Here is a 25,354-nt window from a genome sequence, read left to right on the forward strand (position 1 = left end):
GAACCCAATCGAACATCTCTAGATAGATCTGAAAATGGCTGTGCGCCGACGCTCCCCATCCAACCTAATGGAGCTCGAGAGGTCCTGCAAAGAAGAATGGGAGAAACTGCCCAAAAATAGGTATGCCAAGCTTGTAGCATCATTCTCAAATACTTAAGGCTGTAATTGGTGCCAAAAGTGCTTGAACACAGTATTGAGCAAAGGCTGTGAATACTTATGTACATGGGATTTTTTTCATAGCTTTTTTTTTTTTTTTAATAAATTTGCAAAGATTTTAATCAAACTTCTTTCACATTGTCATTTTGAGGAAAATAATTAAATTTATTCCATTTTGGAATAAGGCCGTAACATAAAATGTGGAAAAATTGAAGCGCTGTGAATACTTTGTGGATGCACAATATGTAAAACTCACCACCTAATTCTCTTATAAGCTTTAACTTTTATTGTGGTATTAAGTTATTTTTAACCTTAAAATCTGCAGCTTTCAGTAAAAAATAGTTCATGATGATCTAGCCATGATGGTTCTTGCTCAGCCACTACCTGTTATAGGGTGACAACACTATGTACCTGTCTTCCAGGTGTTCTTCGGTGTTGTCACCCTTTCACATACTCCTTGATGGGGACCATGAGTGGTCATGCTAACACAAAACACACACAATACACTGTACAAAATATATATATATATATATATATATACACACACACACACACACACACACACACACACACATATGTATATATATATATATATATATATATATATATATATATACACACACACACATACATATACACACACACACCGGCCAATTTATTAGGTACAGCTTGCTAGTCAGGGCCGGATTAAGAGCATCATGGGCTTGGTGCTGAGGATTTTGAAGGGCCTTAAGGGCCGTGCCTTGGCATGCACCCAGAGGAGGAAGGGTGCAGCCATGCATGCCTAATTCAACATGGGATGCTGTCTCTGAAGCCCATAAACACATCCATGCATCGGCAACTGTCCCTCCTTGTCCGGCCTTCGTGCTGTGTGGGGAGGTTCTGAGGGAGCTGCCTGGGGAAGCGAGCATAGAAGCCAGACTTCTGTGTTTACAAGTGACAGAAGAGCGGTAACAGTGAATATGACCAACCCGGGGCCTATATAAAAGGTAGGGGCCTGGAGCTGCAGCTCCAATAGCCCCTACGTTAATCTGGCCCTGTTACTAGTACCGGGTTGGACCCCCTTTTGCCTTCAGAACTGCCTTGATTCTTCATGGCATAGATTCAACAAGGTGTTGGAAACATTCCTCAGAGATCTTAGTAAATAGTGACATGATAGCATCACGCAGTTGCTGCAGATTTGTCGGCTTCATATCCATGATGCGAATCTCCCGTTCCACCACAAAGGTGCTCTATTGGATTGAGATCTGGTGACTGTTGAAGCCATTGCAGTACAGTGACTTATTGTCATGTGTTCAAGAAACCAGTTTGAGGTGATTTGAGTTTTGTGACATGGTGCATTATCCTACTGGAATGAGCCATCAGAAGATGGGTACACTGTAGTCATAAAGGGATGGACATGGTCATAAACAATAATAATCAGGTAAGCCATGGCATTTAAACAATGCCCAAAGTGTGCCAAGAAAATATTCCCCACACCATTACACCACCAGCCTGTACCATTGATACAAGGCAGGATGGATCCATGCTTTCATGTTTTTTATGCCTAATTCTGACCCTACCATCTGAATGCAGCAGCTGAAATCAAGACTCATCAGACCAGGCAACGTTTTTCCAATCTTCTATTGTTCAATTTGGTGAGCCTGTGCGAATTATAGCCTCAGTTTTCTATTCTTAGCTGACAGGAGTGGCACTCTGTGTGGTCTTCTGCTGCTGCCACTCACTGTTTTTTTTTCTCTTTTTCAGACCATTCTCTGTAAACCCTTGAGATAGTTGTGCGTGAAAACCCCAGATCAGTAGTTTCTGAAATATTCAGACCAACCCGTCTGGAACCAACAAACATGCCACCTTCAAAGTCACTTAAATCCCCTTTCTTCCCCATTCTGATGCTTGATCTGAACTTCCGCAAGTCGTCTTCACCACATCCAGATGCCTAAATGCATTGAGTTGCTGCCATGTGATTTGCTGATTAGCAATTTGTGTTACCAAGAAATTGAAAAGGTGTACATAATAAAGTGGCCGGTAAGTGTATATACACACACATACATATATACACACATTTAGTATCTCACGAAAGTGAGTACACCCCTCACATCTTTGTAAATATTTTATTATATCTTTTCATGTGACAACACTGAAGAAATGACACTTTGCTACAATGTAAAGTAGTGAGTGTGCAGCTTGTATAATAGTAATTTATACTGAGTGTAAGTGTATATTTGCTGTCCCCTCAACATGCAGCCATTATGTCTATTAATGTCTAAACTGCTGGCAGTGGCAACAAAAGTGAGTACACCCCTAAGTGGAAATTTTCAAACTGGGCCAATTAGCCATTTTTCCTCCCCAGTTGTCATGTGACTTGTTAGTGTTACAAGGTCTCCGGTGTGAATGGGGAGCAGGTGTGGTAAACTTGGTGTTAGCAATCTCACTCTCTCATACTGGACACTGGAAGTTCAACATGGCCCCTCATGGCAAAAAACTCTGAGGATCTGAAAAAAAAAAAATAATTTTTGCTCTACATAAAGATGGCCTAGGGCCCTAGGCTATAAGAAGATTGCCAAGACCCTGAAACTGAGCGGCAGCACAGTGGCCAAGACCATACAGTGGTTTAACAGGTCAGGTTCCACTCAGAACAGGCCTCACCATGGTGGACCAAAGAAGTAGGCTGTACGTGCTCAGGGTCATATCCAGAGGTTGTCTTTGGGAAATAGACATACGAGTGCTGCCAGTATTGCTACAGAGGTTGAAGGGGTGGGGGGGGGGGGGTCAGCCTGTCAGTGCTCAGACCATATGCCGCACACTGCATCAAATTGGTCTGCATGGCTTTCGGTCTGATGTTGGACCTGTGTGGCTCTCGATAATGCTGCAGATGTGCGGCAGGTTAAGTCTTACATCAGAAGCACTGTGAAGGAGGGGATGCAGAGCGCATCAAAGCGTCCCGAAGGCAGTATGTGATCTTGTCCTCCTCCGAAGGCTCGGAACCTGGAGCTTCAGTCAGGTTTGGCTCAGTAGAAGACCGTAATTCCCAGTCTTCAAGTTCAGAGGAGGATCAGGAAACTCATTCCTTCAACCTTTCTTTAGTTCCCTATATAGTGGAGGCAGTAAAGAAGGCTATAAAGGAGCAGGAGGAAAGCTCACCGCCTAACATGCCCTGCAAATACTATCTAGGTCTACAAAAAAAAAAATCTGTCACATTCTATCCTCTCATTTATGAGGTTCAAGAATTGTTTGAAGACGAGGGCTAGGCCTGATAAGCAATTAAATGTTCATAATAGAACATCTAAATTATATCCATTCTGGGAAAAGGGTGGCCCGTCATATTACTCTTCCACTGGGAGATTCGGTATCGTTTAAGGACCCCATGGACAGTAGAATTGCTATGGACATGAAGAGGATTTATTCGGTGGCAGGAGCAGCTTGCAAGCCATCCATAGCCTGCACTTCTGTTTGGGTAGCGGATTTGGAGTCTTGGTCTTCGGGAGAAGTGGGGGAAAATGGTGTTTCGTCTCCACTCCAGTAGGTCAAATTGGCAGTAAACTTTCTTGCAGAGGCAGCTATAGATCAGGTCAGGATGGCGAAACCCATGGCTCAGTCGTTGGCAGCCCAGAGAGCCTTATGGTTGAAGCATTAGTCTGCAGACAATGCCTCCAAGCACAGTCTTCGCTCTGTTCCATTTGATTGTTCAGCAAGACCTTAGAAACAGCAATTCAGCGAGTGTCTGCAAGTAAATCAGGCCTGATTCCGCAGGAGAGGAAGTGGCAGCATCAGTCATTTTGCTCCTCCAGAAGACCTAACTTTAGAGAAGCAGGTTCGTACAGGCCAGGGCATCCTTTTTTCAAGCAGTGGAAAAATATTGGTTCAGCCTTTCCTAAGGGGTCCAAGTCCAATCACACAACAAAAGCAACTGACAAATCCGTCTGAAGGTGTCTCTGCCCAGTCTTAAAATACCCTGCTAGCAGCTGCAAAGCAGGACCTTTGCTTTCTATATGGAAGCAGTGGTCTCCCTACATAGTTCTGACACACCCCCTGTGGAACCAAAGCTCTCCAATCGGTGAGGAGCAACTTTTATAATTGCTGAGCTATAAGCCTGACTCAGAGGATATCAGAAATCTGCAGAGAGACCACTGCTTCCATATAGAAAGCAAAAGGTCCTGCTCTGCAGCTGCCAGAAAAGGGTCAGGTATCTCTGCTCAGGGTGTAGCTGCTTTTTAAGGAAAATTAACTTTAGGACTTTGAACATCTTTTGTTATGATGCACCTGGAATGTATATAGTAGCAGATGTCAACTGGGAATTCATTTGGCCATTAATCATCTACTTTTGCAGGGACCTTTGGATGGTTACAGAGCCACTTTTATTGGATATCTGTGCTGACTAGGTGAATCGAACACCGGGGAATTTTGGTTGTATTAGACAGAAAAAGGAAAATGTACATTGTATGCTTTCATGACCAGAATACAGCAGATCATTAATACCATGTAATAAGTTTACTATCTCACAGACCAAGTAAAGTTTACCGATTTAATGAGACAATAAAAAATACTGCTAACTGCAAACAAAATGAATGGATAGAATATGACTCGGTCAATCACACAGAGTGTATTCTATGAGGGTACATTGTATGGAAAGTTTCCCTGTCACTTTCTCCAGTACATTTCCTTCCCTTAGCCCGCTCTCCCATGGCACTGGGCAGATTCAATATTTCAACAATTTCTTCCTTCAGTTCAGTGCAGCAAAGCTTCAAGTATGGAACAAACAGGAGATTTTACTTCCTGTTCTCACGCTTAAGAATAGTCCTATAATGATTACAAATATGCTTTCCTAAAATAGTCCCCTGATTTATTATCCCCATCAACAACAAAATATTCCTCTTCGCAAGCACCAAAGGCATCGGTTCTAAAGAAGCATTTTGGTAAGCATTATCTGCATCTTAAAGAGGAACTATACCAGGCTACCTAGAAAAAAAATGGAGGTCCAGCGCTGTCTTCTTGCAAAAAAAGTCTTTGCACTTATGAGGCTGTACTGATTGGGCTGCAGTGATAGGACACTGATGAGGCTGCATTGATGTTCACTGATAGGGCACTGATGAGGCTACACTAAAAGGACACTGATGAGGCACTGATGAGGCTGCACTGATGTGTGCACTGATAGGACACTGATGAGGCTGCACTGATAAAGCAGCGATGAGGCTGCACTGAGGGGTACTGATAGGTGGCCACTGTGATGGTATCCTGCGCTGGGACACCATTTTGTCTTACACATCTGCCATTTTAGTTTCCGAGCTCTGCAGTTTGAAAAAACACTCCTTCACCAGCCCCCAACTCCCCAGCCCCCTTTTTCAGTGTTAATTACCTCCTGGAATGCAGGAAGTTTGGGCTCAGAGCTTCAAAGAAAACCTTATTAGCACGCCTGGCAGATGGCAGGCTAGGCTGTAAAGCCATTAACTAGCAAGCATTAAGACTGACCAGGCTGGGTCGTAAATAACACACCGCCCAGATGGTCATTAGAACTGTAATACAGTCACACACAAATTCATAACTTTTTACCCATACAAGATATGTCTCTAGAAAGTATATATTTGAATGCCAAATAAAATACAGATCGAATTAGGGTCAAACATGATCACATTCGCTCCTAGGGAAGACAAGCTAGCGGTCAGATGCCTTACGGGTCAGAGGTTATTACGAGATAACCTGTGTTTGGTGTCCATGGATGTGAAATTCAATGCCATACAATAAAATATCAGTTTCAAGAATGTAACCATTACATTGTTCAAGATATGAATTCTGTTATAAAATCTGTCTAAATGGGAGGTCCCTTAGCAGTTTATGAGCCTCCGGGACCGCCCATGGCCCCAGTGTTTATTGGTCAAGTACTTTTGGTGACACCCCCTGTGGGCCAGAGAAAAAGAGAGGCTGATGGAGCTCTCAGTTCTCATTTTTAACATCAAGCCATAACATCGCTCAAGGGAAGAACCGATCACACACGCTCAGCTCTGACCCTCTGATAATACAAGGACTTTTGAATGCAAGTATTTCCATTTCTAATTCTTTATCTATTCTTCTAAATTGCTGAATTGTGTTTCTTTATAGTTTCTATCTAGTCTATTTATCTATTTATTTGCACTAATTTTAACCTTTTTATAATTAAACCTTATTTTGAAAAGTGTTCATTTGTCTCTAAGCTCTTAACGCAAGCCAACCAAAGAACCTGCCTCTTGAAAGAGCGCTACTGTGTAGAGTAAATCCTCTGGACACTCCTGTCTGCTGTGACAGCGCGTGTTACAGATGATTATTCTAAAGTCATAATTGGTATTTCTAAAATTACGAGCGCCTGCTAGGCTCAAACAAAGCGGTGGTGGCAGAGAAAGGGTTAATTGTTTAATTAGCCCGGTGACAATCGCTCTCAGCCTGCTGGCATCTAGATTGTGGTCCCGCAAGCTGGACAATCTGTATGCCGGGTGCAGCTGAGAGTGGCATTGTTACGCAAGTGACGGCAGGGCGTGAGATTGCCTGGTCTTTGTTCACGAGTTGGATGAGAAGGCCAGGGGTCTGATACCCGCCACCTTCACAGCCACACCGGCTGTCTAGGGGATAGGGGGCTCTCAAGAGCCCGTAAGATCACCGCAAGGTGATGTCTGGCTCAGGGCCATTGCTAAGCCCAATCAGAGCTGTCAGTTCCTCCTTCAGGGAGTCTCCCCTCCCTAGACCGCTCGATCTGAATCGGCACCCAGCGGGAGGGAGAAGAGAGCTGCACAGTGGACACTTGCTCCTCCCCCTGTCCTGCCCCTCCTACTACCCTACAGCCCCACATCTGCCCTAACCGGCCCTTGACAGTCCCCCCCCCTCTTCCTTTTAATCTAGCTTTACAGCGCTGCCCTTCCCCCAGCCCCTGCTTCAGAAAACACACATTACATCTGCTGGCCACCCGGCAATGGTGTGCCCCCCCATGCTAGCCACTGGGGCTGACAACAGCCCAGGCACCAGGTAGCATTTTCTAGTCACCATGGCGACCTGGCGCCTGGTATTGGTGGAGCCCCGCTATAGGGGAATATGCTTTGTTCATATTTCATGTCTAGGGTTTATAACCACTTTAAGCTGGCCAAAGATGGTTCTAAAAAGACAATTTAGATGCCGCTCAGGCAGAGAAGTAAAGTCTAGTTACACTGCTGTGAGTGCAGGCAGGGACAGGGAGCTTGTCCTAGCTTCACGTTGCAGCAATGTCAAAGGAAGAGATCCATAAGCCACACATCATGAAGCAGACCCATGTGCATGAAGGGAGATGAATGGCAGCCTCAGCCCAGACTCCTGCAAGTCCATGCCCCAAACAGGTTTCACTCCGCCCCTTGGAGCTTAAGACATTGGGATCATAGATGGATCTTTGTTTTTTTTTTTTCATTCAACCAATGGGTTAAATGAAAAAAATGACCCGATTCTCCAATCCACACATTTGAGGTGGATGGGGTGAGTCCTCCCTGCTATGTCATTGTATTCTAAAAGCAGGGAGACTTCCCCACCATCCGAATACAGTCTTCAACCTCCAGCTCTGCCCAAGCAGAAATTTTACAACCGGGTGGTTAAACAGAAGTCGATCGGTAAATTGACTTCTTTTCGACCACAATAGCCATACGGTCCCTGCTAAACCAGACAAGTTTTGATCCATCTATGGGCAGCTTTATTGTGTAGGAGTCCTCCCACTAACACTCATACACCAGACAGCTCATAATAGCAGAAAAGATCTGGATTAGGAACAAAAACCAAAACTTTTAAATGCTGTCTGTGTCACGACTGGGAAGATTTACCCTCTCAGTCTGTCCCAGTCACCACTGTCTCCCCCGGCAGAAAATGATTGGCATTCCAACATTTTATAGCTGTCACTGAAACAGGAACAGGGGAAACCTTCCAATGGGGACAACTGTTTTAATCTAAGATGGGGCTTTTTCTTTTTTCTTTTTAGGATAGGAAGGGAAATTATCAAATGGAAAACAAAAAACAGGATTATAACCACCATACTTTATCTAAAACATAAAAAAGTTTTGCTCCTTTAAATTTGTATCTCCACTTTTGCAACCATATTGGGAGTAAGGCTGGCCATACACTATACAATTTTCTTATTCAATTTCCTTTAGATTTACCTTAAACTATGTAGTGCAAGGGCATGCCTGATTGAATACAAATTGAAAGTGTTTAGGTTTGACCCTATATTACATGGTTTTGGTAAATCTAAAGGAAAGTTGAACAAGAAAATTGTATAGTGTATGGCCAGCCTTAGCCTACTTTATATCTATCCCATTCACATAGATTAATTTAAAAATATTTAAAATGTATGCTTACCTTTTTAATTGTTTTATCCTTGTTAAAAAACAAATCTTAGTTTTCCCTTCTATGCAATGTTAAAAAGGGGACTGGATCTAAGCTCTGTCTCTTCTAACAAATGAATTAAGGCCCCTACACACACAATCAGAAAATCATACAAAAAATACTGCTTCTGAAGAGATCGTACGATAGTCTGATAGTGCACAGCTTTCGAGAGCCGATCACGAAGGTTCACCCGATATTACCTGATCGGACAATATTTTTCTTGTACAATACTAAATTTTTGTTTAATCAGTACAGTTATTTTTCAAAAATATAATACAATACCCTACAACACATTACATCACTTCTTTATTTTTATAATGTCGTGTGAGAATTTTTGTTACGTTAGTAACCTCATCATTTTCGATATGAGAATAGCATGCAAAAAGAAAAAAAAAGAAAAATTTAAAAAAGTGGACGATCATTTGTCTGATAATTATATCGTATGCTCTTTAAAAAAATAAATAAATAAATAAACCTGCCCGTCTGTTGCTTTATCTTTATTGCCATCTATTAAGGGCAACAGAAACATGCCTATAGTGTCCTATGAAAAAACCCAAACATTGCCTCCAAAGACGCCCAAAAAATGCCAGCAAAAAAACGCCCAGGTGGAGAGAAGCCATATGCCTGTGCTACTAAAAATTATAAGAAAAATTATCTTTTTTTCTGGTTCTGGACATGCTACAGAGCTGAAAACTTCACAGGTTTAGACCCCCAGACACTAAATCCAAAGAAATCTCTTTTTTTTTTCAATAATTTTTTCAATAATTGGCTCTCTATCAAAAATGACAATTTTTAAGAACTTTTTTTGTGTGATTGAGCATGACCCAGAACCATCATATTCTGGTTGGCCAAATACAAAGTCGTACAAAGTCGTCTATCATACAAATCGAGCTGAATACGCGCAAAGTCGTGCTAACAAGTCGCCCCTTATGAGGTGACTTAGAGGTCGCGGCAGTGTGAACCGGCTCTTAGTCTTTAATTTATTTATAAATATTTTTATTAAATTTCTTTACATACATGACTAATAAAAAATATGACATTACGAAACAAAAACATCGATTTACACAAAACAATGAAATTTGGTATCACTAGCATTTAGATTACCCTTCAACTATTTTTCTTTTCATTTCCCCTTTTTTTTCCCTCCCAATCCCTCCACCCAATAAATAAATAAATAAATCAATAAATAGTGTTAGTGAATAAATTAAGGGGTGTAGCTCAGGGTGGAAACCGTAACTGTCCACCCTTTAGAATGTGAAAAAAAAAAAAAAAAAAAATTGGTGAATTATACACGAATATAGTTTTATTAAAAAAAATATAAAGTTACTTACTGTGTCCCACATGACAATCTGGACATCAGTACTAAATGAGTTGTTCACATGTTGTGTTATGTAAAGATTAGCAAAATCACAAAAGTGGTGATACATATTTACACCTGAAATAAAAAAAATAAAAAATAAAAAAAACATACAATATAAAGAGCAGTGTATATCAACTTGTATACACAGTTTTTCTCACAACTTCCAGTCCTGATAATGTATCTCCATCGCACGCTGAGCCATTGTTGATGAGAGCGTGTCCTGGGATTCATTTTTTAGACAATGACCTAATTTCATGTCCTAAAGCAAAACTAAACTCTCCCAGTCAACATTAACTATTTTTAATCCTTAACCGCTTGCTGACCACCCCACTCAGATATACTGCTGTAGGGCGGCCGCTCTGCGCCAGGTCACGTATCTGATACGCAATTAGCGCTTCTTGGTAGGAAGCGTGCACCCGCCGCCCCAGCTGTGCTGTGATTTGTTGCAACTCAAGCCGATCAGTGGGTCCCGGCCAATAACTGGTCGCCAGCACCGCTGATCAGCTCTGTCATGCAGGGAAGGGAGCTCTGTGTTGTAAGCAACACAGAGCTCCGAACACTGACAGTCGATCTTGCTGTTTTTTTATTTTTATTTCCTGCAAAGCAGAGAAAAAAAACAGCAAGTGAATTTAGTAAAAGCACCACACATTACACATTGTTAGGGACACATTTAACCCTTTGATCACCCCTGGAAGTTAACCCCTTCCCAGCCAGTGTCATTAGTACAGTGATAGTGTATAATATTAGCACTGATTACTGTATTAGTGTCACTAATGATGTCAGTGTCAGTTGGTGTACTGCCCAGCCAGTGTCAGATTGTCCTCCACACTATCACAGTCCTATTATAAGTCGCTGATCACCGGTTTCAACTTTTTACATTTCTTCAGTTACCGTCAGGTTTCTACTCTAGGCCACAATGCTGTCATACATCCCAGGAGTCTTCACGAGCAATTTTTTTCTTTCATATGGAGGAGGGGCTTTCTCAACTTAGCACATCCTCCAGCCTCCATGCTTGAGCTAAGGGCAGATGGATTCCAGAAAGTAAATACTACACAAATCATCTGCCCTTACCCAAGATGGCCACAGCTAGACATGCTAAGCGGGTGTTTTACAAAGTGATTCCAAAGTGAACTAAATAGTGTTTTCAATTTGTGGTGCTCAGATACAGTTTAGTTTCACTTTAAGCTGCTCATACACCAATAGATTCCTCCACGCTACACAGCATGGAAGGACAAATCTGCTGCAGCTACTGTATTTGGACAGCCCTGTCAGCTGCTGTTCAGGTGACAGCTTTCCACCCAGCTCCTTTGATTCTTCAAAGGTTGTAGAACTGACAGGGCCACACACTGAGCAGATATCAGCTGGTTTATCAGGAATGGGCCACAATTTGCTCCAAGTATGGCCAACTTTGGCCTAGATGTACATTGGCTTTTGTGGACTCCCTGAACCCTGCCTGCTTCTGGGCAGTACAGCCCAAACAGGAGGTGGAGGGTCTTATGTTAAAAAAAAAAATATATATATATATATATATATATATATATATATATATATATATATATATATATATATATATATATATATATATTATATATATATATATATACATATACATATATTACATATAAACATACACACACATATACATTGCTCAAAAGAATTAAAGGAACTTAAATTTCATTGCAGCAACTCAAAATGGTACTCTGTAGTTGGTATGGCCCCTATGTGCTTCTATGCATGCCTGACAACATAGGGGCGTGCTCCTAATGAGACGATGGATGGTGCCCTAGGGTAGATCCTCCCAGATCTGGACCAGGGCATTACTGAGCTTCTGAACAGAGTGAGGTGCAACCTGGCAGCGTCTGATGGGCCGAAACAAAATCCCAGAGGTGTTCTATTGGATTCAGTCAGTAGAGCGTTGAGGCCAGTCAATGGTATCAATTCCTTTATCCTCCAGGAACTGGCTGCATACTCTCGCCACATCAGGCTGGACATTGTCATGTACCAGGAGGAACCCAGGACTAACTGCACCAAAAATATACACTGCTCAAATAAATTCAGGGAACACTTTTTAATCAGAGTATAGCTATAAGTCAAACTCCTGGGATATTGATCTGGTCAGTTAAGTAGCAGAGGGGGTTGTTAATAAGTTTCAGCTGCTTTGGTGTTAATGAAATTAACAGGTGCACTAGATGGGCAACAATAAGACAACCTCCAAAACAGGAATGGTTTTACAGGTGGAAGCAACTGCCATTTTTTTCCCTTCTTGTCTTTTCTGACTGTCACTAGTTTTGCATCTGGCTAGGGTCAGTGTCACTACTGGTAGCATGAGGGGCTACCTGGAGCCTATAGAGGTTGCAGAGGCAGTCCCACTCCTCCAGGATGGGACATCAAGACGTGCCAATGCCTGAAGGTTTGCTGTGTCTACCAGCACAGTCTCGAGAGCATGGAGAAGATTCCAGGAGACAGGAGGTTACTCTAGGAGAGCTGGACAGGGCCGTAGAAGGTCCTTAACCCATCAGCAGGACCGGTATCTGTTCCTTTGTGCAAAAAGGAACAGGATGAGCACTGTCAAAGCCCTATAAAATGACCTCCAGCAGGCCACTGGTGTGATTGTCTACAGCCAATCAGAAACAGACTTCATGAGGTTGGCCTGAGGGCCCGACATCCTCTAGTGGGCCCTGTGCTCACGGCCCAGCATCATTGAGCTAGATTCGCATTTGCCATTGAACACCAGAATTGGCAGGTCCGACACTGGTGCCCTGTGCTTTTCACAGATGAGACAGGTTCCCCCTGAGCACATGGGACAGACGTGAAAGGGTCTGGAGAAGCTGTAGAGAACGTTATGCTGCCTGTTATACTTTCACCACATGAGACTGGGCATTGTCATGTAACAGAAGGAACCCAGGACCCACTGCACCAGCGTAGGGTCTAACAATGGGTCCAAGGATTTAATCCTGATACCTAATGGCAGTCAGGGTGCCATTGTCTAGCCTGTAGAGGTCTGTGTGTCCCTCCATGGATATGCATCCCCAGACCATCACTGATCCACCACCAAGCTGGTCATGCTGAACAATGTTACAGGCAGCATAAAATTCTCCACAGCTTATCCAGACCCTTTCACATCAGTCACATGTGCTCAGGGTGAACCTGCTCTCATCTGTGAAAAGCACAGAGCGCCAGTGGTGGACCTGTCAATTCTGCTGTTCAATGGTAAATGCCAATCAAGCTCCACGGTACTGGGCAGTGAGCACAGGGCCCACAAGAGGATGCCAGGCCCTCAGGCCACCCTCATGAAGTCTGTTTCTGATTGATTGGTCAGAGACATTCACACCAGTAGCCTGCTGGAGGTCATTTTGTAGGGCTCTGGCAGTGCTCATCACATTCCTGCTTGCACAAAGGAGCAGATACCGGTCCCACTGATGAGTTAAGGACCTTCTACGGCCCTGTCCAGCTCTCCTAGAATAACTGCCTGTCTCCTTGAATCTGTGCTGGAAGACACAGCAAACCTTCAGGCATTGGCACGGATTGATGTGCCATCCTTGAGGAGTTGGACTGCCTGTGCAACCTCTATAAGGTCCAGGTATCGTCTCATGCTACCAGTAGTGACACTGACCCTAGCCAAATGCAAAACTAGTGAAAAACAGTCAGAAAAGAGGAATAGGGAAACAAAATGTCAGTGACCTCCACCTGAAAAACCATTCCTGTTTTTGAGGTTGTCTCATTGTTGTCCATCTAGCGCGCCTGTTAATTTTATAAACACCAAAGCAACTGGAACTGATTAACAACCCCCTCTGCTACTTAACTGACCAGATCAATATTCCAGGAGTTTAACTGACTTGATGCTATACTCCGATTAAAAATTGGTCCTTTAATTTTTTTGAGCAGTGTATATACAGACCGACACAAACACACACATACACACACACCAAGAAAGAAAATAATGACTCCCAAGTGGTGAGGAGCGGTACTATGGGGCGTCCCCATTGAGAGAATGGAGTTGGTTGACCACGTGAGGGATCCTGTTCACACAAATAAGCATGTTGCTGCTATGCTTCTTTCCTCTGGCCGCTATATCTTTTCATGTGACAATACTGACTGCTGTCCACTCAAAATAACTCAACACACAGCCATTAATGTCTAAACCATTGGCAACAAAAGTTAGTACATCCCTAAGTGAAAATGTCCAAATTGGGCCCAATTAGCCATTTTCCCTCCCTGGTGTCATGTGATTCGATAGTGTTACAAGGTCTCAGGTGTGAATGGGGAGCAGCTGTGTTAAATTTGGGGTTATCGCTCTTACGCTCTCATACTGGGCCCATCCACCTGCGTCATAGGAGCCTTACGCCACATACAGCTCAGAGGATGCCCACACAGGAAGCAGAGCTCCGGATGTCCACACCATTGTGCAGTGGCCCTGAAGATACCGGACGGATCTTGGACTACTACAGCTTTGTGTAGCACATGTCTCATCTTATTTATTGTGAGTGCTTTTCATTGAGGGAACCATGAATGCCAACATATACTGTGACATACTGAAGCAAAGCATGATCCTCTGCCTTCAGAGACTGGGCCACATGGCAGTATTCCATGATAACAACCCCAAACACACCTCCAAGAGTACCACTGCCTTGCTAAAGAAGCTGAGGGTAAAGGTGATGGACTGGCCAAGCATGTCTCCAGACCTAAACCCTATTGACCGTCTGTGGGGCATCAGCAAACAGAAGGTGGAGGAGTGCAAGGTCTCTAACATCCACCAGCTCCGTGATGTCGTCATGGAGGAGTGGAAGAGGACTCCAGTGGCAAACTGTAAAGCTCTGGTGAACTCCATGCCCAAGAGGGTTAAGGCAGTGCTGGAAAATAATGGTGGCCACACAAAATATTGACACTTTGGGTCCAATTTGGACATTTTCCCTTAGGGGTGTACTCACTATTGTTACCAGAGGTTTAGACATTAATGGCTGTGTGTTGAGTTATTTTAAGGGGACAGGAAATTTACATTGTTATACAAGCTGTACACTCACTACTTTACATTGTAGCAAAGTGTAATTTCTTCAGTGTTGTCACATGAAAAAGGTATAATAAAATATTTACATAAATATGAAGGGTGTACTAATTTTTGTGAGATACCGTAAATTATATATATATATATATATATATATATATATATATATATATATATATATATATATATATATATATATATATATATATATATATATATATATATATATATATATATATATATATATATTCTAACAAATTCTAATCATCAGCCACAAGGGGCAATTACCTGCATCCAGCTTCATGAAATAAGTTGGTTTTTCAATGATGATGTCACAGAGTCCATCCTCCACAGATCTAAAGGTTAAGGAGCTGTAAGTCTGCAGTTCTGCAAACCTAGAATTTAAAGGAGAATTATTATGAATGATGGTTTCACTTGTAAAGCAAATGTCAAAGCCCCTGAGAGACAAACATTTGACAGTTGTCACTTCATATGCAACACACTGAAATAAACAGGATTATACTAATAAGATAGATCTCTCATATTTTGATTCAAGTGCTGTGAGGAGCAGCAATGAGACTGGTTGGTGGGAGTGGATGGAATGGATGGAGTGGATGGAGTGCATGGAGTGGATGGAGTGGATGGAATGGATGGAATGGATGGAGTGCATGGAGTGGATGGCAGTGGTGGATCACCAGTCTCCACTAACATAACAGGCACCACAGAGAGGTCCCAAGACAGCAGCTTCAGTTGCGTTTTAAAGGTTTTTAGAAGGGTTTGTCACATTATGAATAGGTAGGAGGTATCAAGGATTTTTGCCTGGAGATGGACTTTAAAGCAGAACTAAGCCCCCAGAAATACGCACCTCCCCCTTCCAGTGATGCAGCGATTACATCCCCTGCCAGCCGCTGTCATCTTCTCCCCGGTTACTCCCAGGTGCAGGGTTTTTGGCCTCTTGATTGGCCGGTGGTGGAAAGACGTCATCCCACGTATGCACACAGGAGTTAGTCTTTCCGGCACAGCCAGAGTGTGCCAAGAATGCATGCTGAGGTGCGCATGTGCAGCTCAGTGTACATTCATGAGAAGACTGTAAGCAGGGCAGGTTAAGTGTTGTTACATTTCATGTCTCTTCTTCAATAAACAGCCGCCTGCTCTCAGTTTTGTAATAGTTAAAGTGTTACTAAACCCACAACAGTAAAATCAGTCTGTATATGCAGTAAAGCATGCTTGTTATACTCACTGTGGAACCTAAGGGGTAATCCTCCGCTTGGTGTAAAAAGACTGTTTGATCCTGTCTTATCTGATCCTCCCCTTCTTTTACTGTCGCAGTCCATCAGTTGCTAGTACGGAGCCTTGGGGGCACTCTGCACATGCTCAGTTTGGTGTGTATTGCTTGAGATTTTTTTTTTCTTTCTGGGGGGGGAGGGGGGAAGGTGATCGGCGCAGTCAGGGGTCATGCAGCCTCATAGAACAGTCAGAGGAGAATGAAAACTCCTACAACGCTTTAACCAGTGCTCGGCTGGACACTGATACAAGTCACACTTCTATATATCGCTGATGAGAAAAGGTATTTAGCAGTCTATATTTACTAAAACTTCTGCATTTCCATGTTCTGTGTACTGTGGGAGACCAGATCTAGGGAATACAGGCTTCTGGGTTTAGTAACACTTTAACCACTTGCCGACCGCGGCAAGTACATATACTGCGGCGGTCAGCCCCCCCCCTGGGCAAAGTGACGTACTGGTACGTCACTCACCCGCAAGCCAATAGTGGGCGAGCGTGCCCCTGCGCGCTCCCGCCCCCGCTCGTTCACTGCCATCCCAGCGCGAGTGACCGGCGAAGATCTCCTGCTGGAGAAGGATAAAGGCAGGCGGTTAATGTAAACAAAGCCGCCTGTCATTCTCCCTGGTGTAAGAACAGAGATCATACGGTCCTGCTATGTAGGATCGTATGTCTCTGTGGTTACATCACTAGCCACGCCCCTTTACAGTTAGAAGCACGCCCCTAGGGACACACTTGACCCCTGCATCACCAATAAAGTTAACCCCTTCCCTGCCAGTGTCATTTTTACAATAACAGTGCATATGTATAGCACTGATTACTGTAGTAATGTCACTGGTACCCCCAAAAGTGTCAAAAATGTCAGTCAAGGGTCCGATCTGTCCGCCACAATGTCGCAGTCCTGCAAAAAAAAAAAAAAAAAAAAAAATTGCAGATTGCCGCCATTACTCGTTGAAAAAAAGACAAAAATCTTTCCCTTAGTTAGTAAAACGCAATAACTTTTGCGCAAACCAATCAAAATACGCTTATTGCGATTTTTTTTACCAAACATATGTAGCAGAAAACAAATTCGCCTAAAATGTTAAAAAATTTTGATTTTTACATTTTTTTGGGGAATTTCATATAAAAAAAATGTGAAAAATATTATTTTTTCAAAATTTACGCTCTTTTTTTGTTTATAGCGCAAAAAGTAAAAATACCACCAAAAGAAAGCTCTGTTTGTGGGAAAAAAGGACGTCAATTTCATTTGGGTACAGCGTCGCACGACCGCGCAATTGTCCGTTAAAGTCACAATCGCCGAATCGCAAAATAGGGCCTGGTCTTTGAGCAGCCAAATCCTCCGGGGCTTAAGTGGTTAACCACTTGCCGAGCAGTCGCCGTACATATACTGCAGCAGGTCGGCAGGTTCCCGCGAAGCGACGTACCCATACGTCGTTTAGTGGGGACACACACGCGTGCCCATTTGCCAGAGGGGAAGCGGATCTGCGGGGCCGAAGACAGAACAGCGGCCTGCCGTTGTAAACACGGCAGACCGCTGTTCTGTCAGCAATGAACACAGGGCTCCTGTGTTCCTATTATTTAGGAACACAGATCCCTGTGTGTTCATTCCATAAGTCCATCCTCCACACAGTTAAAAAACACCCCCTGGGGTCACATTTAACCCTTTGATCACCCCTGGTGTTAACCCCTTCCCTGCTAGTGTCATTAGTACAGTAACAGTGCATATTTTTAGCACTGATTACTGTAGTAATGTCACTGGTCCCCAAAAAGTGTCAAAAATGTCAGTTAGGGGTCTGATCTGTCCGTCGCAATCTCGCTAAAAATTGCTGATCGCCGCCATTACTAGTAAAAAATAAATAAATAAATAAATAAAAAGGACATAAATATTTCCCCTAGTTTGTAGATGTGATAACTTTTTCGCAAACCAATCAATATACTCTTATTGGGATTTTCTTTTTACCAAAAAAATGTAGCAGAATACAAATTGGCCTAAAATGGTGAAAAAATTAGATTTTTACATTTTTTTTTTATTGGGAATGTTATATAGCAGAAAGTGAAAAATATTGCTTTTTTTTTTTTTCAGAATTGTCGCTCTTTGGACATCAATATTATTTGGGTACAGCGTCGCACGTCAGTGCAATTGCAAGTTAAAGTAACAGAGCGACGAATCGCAAAAAATGGCCTGGTCATTAAGGGGGTAAACCTTCCAGTTCAGAAGTGGTTACGTTTAGTTCCACTGACTGCTATAGGTTACGGTCATTTTCCCAGTCTTTGCACTGCTGGCACCTAGGCTTGTATTGGTTTGATAATTCCCACGGTTATAAGACGGCATTTGAGTGTTTCCAGGAATCTGTGATCTCATGCGTCTCAGTGGTATCTCCACTCTTGGAGTCTTATCCCTCCAGCCCTGTTATGTCTGCTAAAACATCATGGCTCCCAGCCAAGACAAGGTCCAACGTACCAATAGGAAACCGTGTCATCCAAGAATACAAATAGGACTTCCTACTGGATAACCCCACCAATTATAATTAACCACTTGCCTACAGGGCACTCAAACCCCCCTCCTGCCCAGGCCAATTTTCAGCTTTCAGCACTGTCGCAATTAGAATGACAATTGCGCGGTCATGCAACACTGTACCCAAATGAAATTTTTATCATTTTTTTCAAACAAATAGAGCTTTCTTTTGGTGGTATTTAATCACTACTGGGGTTTTTATTTTTTGCTGAACAAATAAAAAAAGACCAAAAATTTTGAAAAAAAAAAAAAAACTTTAGTTTGTTATAAAATTTTACAAATGGGTAATTTTTCTCCTTCATTGATGTGCGCTGATGAGGCGGCACTGAGGGGCCCTGATAGGCACTGATAGGCTGCACTGATGGGAACTGATAGGCTGCACTGATAAGGTGGCACTTATGGGCACTGATAAAGTGGCACTGATAAGGTGGAACTGATGGGTGGCATTGATGGGCAATGATGGGCCGCAGTGAAGGGCACCGGTAGGTGGCGCTGAAGGGCACTAATAGGCAGCACTCATGGGCACTAATAGGTGGCACTGATGGGCAATGATAGGCACTGGTAGGGGAGACTTATGATGGGGCACTGATAGGTGGCAATGATGAGCACTGATAGGCGACATTGGTAGGTGGCGCTGGTGGGCACTTGTAGGTGGCACTAGTGGGCACTGGCAGATGGCACTAGTGGGCACTGGTAGGTGGCGCTGGTGAGCACTGGTAGGTGGCACTGGTGGGTGACACTGGTGGGCACTGGTAGGTGGCACAAATTATCTCTCTCCTCTTTGGTACCGATGTCCATCTAACAGCAGCCGGCGATCGTTGTTTTTTGATCGCCGGCTGCTGCTTACTTCGCATGATCAGCTGTCATTGGCTGACAGCTGATCACGTGGTAAGGGGGCGGGATCGTCCCGATCTCCGATCAGACGAGTCTCATGGTCCCAGGCCAGGTTGCATAGAGGACGTCAATGTACGCCCTCCCGGAAATTCAGGTCCGCTCTGTAGCCGCCATTAGGCTATAGCGCGGATGTCAAGTAGCTAAAGGAAACCTGTGCTGAGAGAAATACGAGGCTACCAGTGCTCACGTGATCTGCTTCGACCAATTGGAATGGCTCTGATCTGTCCTGGCATCCCTAAGGAAAGAAGGGGGAACAAGAGCGGTGCTTTCAGATCCCCAGACCTCTGCACCGCCGTTGTGGGTAGTGGCAGCTAATTACCCACAGAGGTAAGTCCACCTGGGACCGGAGGAGTCGGAGGGTGTAAGGTGTTAATTTTTTGTGTAAAGGTGAACTTACACTTTAAAGTGGAACCCCAGGCAGATCTCAAAGACACAATTTTATTTAGCTCTGTATTCACTAATAAATCATTAAGACCCCTTTCACACTTGAGCGCTCTGAAAGTCGTGCGATTTTGCCACGTGACTGACACGACTCCGTTTCGACTTGAAGCAATGCCTGTCGCATCAAAGTGGGGCCAAAGTAATGCAGGGACTACATGGAAGTCACACAGATATGAACTGTACTCACTGCAAATCATGAGGTACGACTTGTCATGCAACTTTGCAGTCCCAAGTCGCAGGATAAGTCGCACAAGAGTGAAAGGGGTCTTAATTTATTTTTATTTAAATGCTATAAACTTAAAGCGCAACTCCACTTTTGTTGAGAAAAAAAACATTCCCCTCTGGGTGATCCATGTACATTGCAAGTATTTTAATGAACTTAATTGCAGATTCCTACCTTTTCTTATTCTGAAGAAATCCCTGTTTGTTCCTCTGTGCTGAGTGGGTCAAATAAGAATGGTTTCATAATTATCTATCAGCTGTGGCAGCTGCAGGGCACTAATTAGGAAATCTGCTGGGCCTGCATCCCTTTAGACGTGTTCCTATTGGCAGTATCTCACCAAAAATGACATTTTTGTTGAAGGGGATGCCAGAAATCTGACTTTTAGACAGACTTCTGGGAAAATGGGTGAGCCAATCACACAAGCAGGAAAGGTTTCTGGGGTGTGGTCAGTACACATTCTGTGTTCAGAACAGCTCCAGGTAGCCATATTGCATTGCATTTTCAGGAAATTACAACAGCTGCAGATTGAAAAGGAAAGGCCATTTTTATTAAAATTCAATATAATTTGTGTTGCAACTGTATACGCTATATTGTTTTTCCTTTATTTGCTGATTTTTTCCCCACATAAGTGAAGTTACCCTTTAAGTTTTTTATATGAAAGCACCTGAATTTGACTTGATATCACCTGCTTAACCGGTTGCCGACCGCCGCACGACTATATACTGCGGCGGTCAGCCCCGGCCAGGCAGAGTGACGTATCGGTACGTCACTCGCCTGTCACTGACTTGCGAGCCTATCGCGGGCGGGCGCGCGCCCGCCGAGGCGCGCGCCCGCCGCGGCTCGTTCACAGGCAAGTCAGTGCGTGTGACCGGCGGACTCGATGTCCGCCAGTCACACTGCGATCGCTCCTGTGAAGGGAGAAAGACAGAGCAGCTTGTGTAAACAAGCTGCCTGTCAGTTCTCCCTGTGTAAAAGTAAAGATCTGACCGTTCTACTATGTAGAACGGTTGATCTTTGCTTTTACACCAATAGCAGTGTCCCTACACAGTAGAAAGCACGCCCCTAGGACACACTTAACCCCTCCCTGTCCAATAAAGTTAACCCCTTCCCTGCCAGTGTCATTTTTGCAGTAACAGTGCATATGTATAGCACTGATTACTGCAGTAATGTCACTGGTAACCCCAAAAGTGTCAAAAATGTCAGTCAAGGGTCCGATCTGTCCGCCGCAATGTCGCAGTACCAAAAAAAAAAATCGCAGATCGCCGCCATTACGCGTTAAAAAAAAAAACACCAAAAATGACAAAAATCTTTCTCTTTGTTAGTAAACGTGATAACTTTTGCGCAAACCAATCAAAATACGCTTTTTGCGATTTTTTTTACCAAACATAGGTAGCATAAAACAAATTGGCCGAAAAATGTTAAAAAATTTTGATTTTTACTTTTTTTTTTGGGGAATTTCATATAAAAAAATGTGAAAAATATTGTTATTTTTGCAAAATTTACGCTCTTTTTTTGTTTATAGCGCGTGATCAAAAAATCGCACAGGTGATCAAATACCACCAAAAGAAAGCTCTGTTTGTGGGAAAAAAAGGACGTCAAATTCGTTTAGGTACAGCATCGCACGACCGCGCAATTGTCCGTTAAAGTCACGCAGTAAAAAATCGCAAAAAAAACCCTGGTCCTTTAGCAGCCAAATCCTCCGGGGCTTAAGTGGTTAAAACTCCCTGTACAGCAGAGCTCAGACTTGGAGAAGGAGAAGCAGCACAAGGTGTCAGTTAGCCAGGGCCAACTTACTGAATGGGCACGCTGAGCAGTTGCCCGGGGGGCCCCACCTGCCAAGCGACCAGCCCCAGCCAAGCATTAGTCCCGATTCCCGTGTGCATTCCTTTGCCAAACTTAGCAGGTGGCAAGCGCCTGTCTGCCCTGCACTGCTGTCAGGCCACTTGGGCCGTGGAGGGGGAGCCCACAACTGCAGGAATGCCTGGCCGCCTCTACGGGAACAGGCACACACAGGACAGTCGAGTCGGACTCCCGCCTGTGTGTGTTCCCCGGACTCAGACCCCGAACTTGGAAGCTGTCATTAGCCTGGCACTGCTGTACCAATAAATATCGCCTTATCGATAATTTGCATTTTTATTCTCGTGGGTGATTGTGTAGGCGGGGCCCCAGTGCACTGCATTGCCCGGGGGCCTATAATGCTCTTAAGATGGCACTGCAGTTAGCTGTGCTGCAGTGTTCACATGCTAACAAGGCATAGACTGCAGGAGGGAAAGAGAAGAGTGACAGAGAGATGAGCTCATCAGTCTGCTGCTTCTCCCTTCAGTGTCCAATCACAGGTTGGAGGAAGGAGAAGACCTGTAAGTGTTACCTAACTGAAGCAGCAAAAAATCAGGTCTCCTGCCCTGCCAGACAGTGTAAATCCCAGGACAGAATGGGCAGAAATACAAATCCCTCTGCAAGTAGTAGCGATTTGGAGTTCAGCTTTACCGTTACAATTATCTGTAAAAGTAAAAAGGCCTAACCTACATACAAATACTGCAATATTTCAGGAACAGGGAAAGGTGTCATAAAAATGTGTACAGTGTGGCCCCAAAAAGCAAGTGTACCAGTCTGCGACTCCCAATCAATAGCAGCGAAAAACAAAAAACACCAAACAGTGTCATCGATTTCTGTCTACAGTAGGTGTAAAGAAATTAATTAGACCTCTCCGGCCTGACTTTGATTTATACCTCTGGTGTTTAATTACAAGTGTCCTTCTTTGGCTACTACAAAAAAGTGCAAACCTGAGATTTATAAAAAAAAAAAAATTCGGGAAAAGGAAGAACTCCAGGCAGGCCACATTAACAAAAAGGTATCAGCAGGTCAGCATGGCGAACTTCAACCGTACAGTCTACCTAATTCTACTTTTTTAGATAATTATTTTATTTAATATAGGCTTTTTAACAATGTATGCAGAATTTTACATACTATCCATTCACGTATCCCTGTGTACAAGAGAAGGTCCCGATTTCACACATACTACGGCCAATTAACCACTTCAGCTTCAGAAGGTTTTACCCCTTTAATGACCAGGCCATTTTTTGCGATACAGCACTGTGTTGCCTTAACCCCTTCCGTACCGCGTCATGTAAAAAGACGTCGGCACAAATCCTCTCGATCCGGGCGGACGTCATATGACGGCGCCCGGATCTCCCCGCTACTGCGCGCCCCCGGGGGGCGTGCAGCGCGGCGATCGGGGGTGAGGCTCGTCCCTCGGACTAAGCCCAACCCCGATCAAGGTAAACAGCCAATGAAATTGGCTGTTTACCACGTGATCGGCTGTGTCAATCACAGCCGATCACATGAGCGGCTCCAGCGCGAGCCGCTCGTTCCTTCCTTAAGGCGAGCGCCTCAGCGCGGCGATCGGGGACGAGGCTCGTCCCTCGGACAGAGCCCATCCCCGATCTAGGTAAAGAGCCAATGAAATTGGCTCTTTACCACGTGACCGGCTGTGTCCAATCACAGCCGGTCACAAATGTCATCAGAGAACACGGTAACTAGCTGTCACCGTGTTCTCCTCCTCACACACTGATCCTGTGTGAGGAGGAGATTGTGGTAACAGCTAGTTACCAAGTACAGTGCACCCCAACCACACTGATTGCCCCCCCCAATAAAGAGCACCTGTCACTAGCCCATCAAAGTACCCGAGTACCTGTCACCAGCCCATCAGGTACTCTGATGACAGGTACTCGGGTACTCTGATGGGCTGATGACAGGTACTCGGGTACTCTGATGGGCTGATGACAGGTACTCGGGTACTCTGATGACGGGTACTCGGGTACTCTGATGACGGGTACTCGGGTACTCTGATGACGGGTACTCGGGTACTCTGATGACGGGTACTCGGGTACTCTGATGACGGGTACTCGGGTACTCTGATGACGGGTACTCGGGTACTCTGATGACGGGTACTCGGGTACTCTGATGACGGGTACTCGGGTACTCTGATGACGGGTACTCGGGTACTCTTGTGAACTAAGTGCTGCTAGCTAGGAGTGCTAAAGATTAAGCCACTGTGCTGAGTACAATTACACCTAGAATATAAAGAAGTATAGCGATTACAGAATAAACATATATAAATAGAACTCAACATTTTCATAAAATACGAATTAGATATAAAAAAAGTTTCTCATATAAAGAATAGAGATATAACCCATACATCAATGATAATAATATAAATATTAGCAAAACAAGTGACGTCTACTAATTTTTGACGATTTAGAAATGATCTTGCATTTGTATTTTAGGGGAATATAGATTCTCTTGATTTATGTTCATTCCTTAATCATGGTACTACTTTATATTCTAAGCATAATTGTGCTCATCTCAATGGCTTAGTGGGTAGCACTCCCACATAGAAAGACTAGACCAAGGCAGTAGCGTCACTATGGGGGGTGCGGGGGGGCGGTCCGCACCGGGTGACACCCGCCAGAGGGGTGACACCAGCCCGGGATGTCTCCCCAGCTGCCTCCAGTCTACACTTCTCACTGTAGTGTATGTACGGAGTACACTGAACTAAAGCCGCCCCTCCTCCTTAAGCTGTGATGTTTACTTCCTGTGTACACAGAGGAGGAGGGGGAGGAGGCACACCACACTGCTGATTATGGCATTCTCTGTCAGGATAGAAGAAGCTACCATTAGTAGGACAAGGTAAATTGCAGGTAACCCTTGCACTGCTGGCACATTATAACTGGAAGGATTGTTCATGTTCTTTTTAACTTCAAGAAAATTGAACTTCAACAGTATTTTATGTTTTAGGAGAGTGCTGCTGTAATATACCATGTACTATGTGTCCAGTCTCTTGTAAACTACAGAAGCATGCTCCCAGTCTCCATTATCCCCTGTACTATAATGTATGTGGAAAAGTGCACTGATAAATGTATGTGAGCTGCAACCAAAGATCCAATAGGAATAAATAGTGATGAAAAAAGTCTGGTGCACTAAATGGTTACCATCATGAACAAGTGTTATGTGATACCAAAACTGGACCTTATTAAACAATTGTGATGATTACAAAAATAAAATACAGAGTGAATAAATATTCCTTGAAAGAATATTACTTAACAGCCGGTTCACATTTGTGCA

The 25,354-nt window shown here is 43.8% G+C and overlaps 1 protein-coding gene across 1 annotated transcript in view; it reads right to left on the minus strand.

Annotated features, from left to right (window-relative positions):
* Positions 1-25,354, minus strand: part of EOGT (EGF domain specific O-linked N-acetylglucosamine transferase) — a 95,523-nt gene that overhangs the window by 36,841 nt on the left and 33,328 nt on the right. The window contains exons 7-8 of the mRNA XM_082265568.1: positions 15,165-15,271; positions 9,846-9,949 (exon numbers count right to left, since the gene is read on the minus strand). Of these exons, the coding sequence (XP_082121694.1) occupies positions 9,846-9,949; positions 15,165-15,271 (211 nt within the window). The remainder of the gene's footprint in view (positions 1-9,845; positions 9,950-15,164; positions 15,272-25,354) is intronic.

Source organism: Pelophylax lessonae (genome assembly GCF_965119305.1).
Source record: "Pelophylax lessonae genome assembly, chromosome: 8".
NCBI classification, from domain to species: Eukaryota; Metazoa; Chordata; class Amphibia; order Anura; family Ranidae; genus Pelophylax; species Pelophylax lessonae.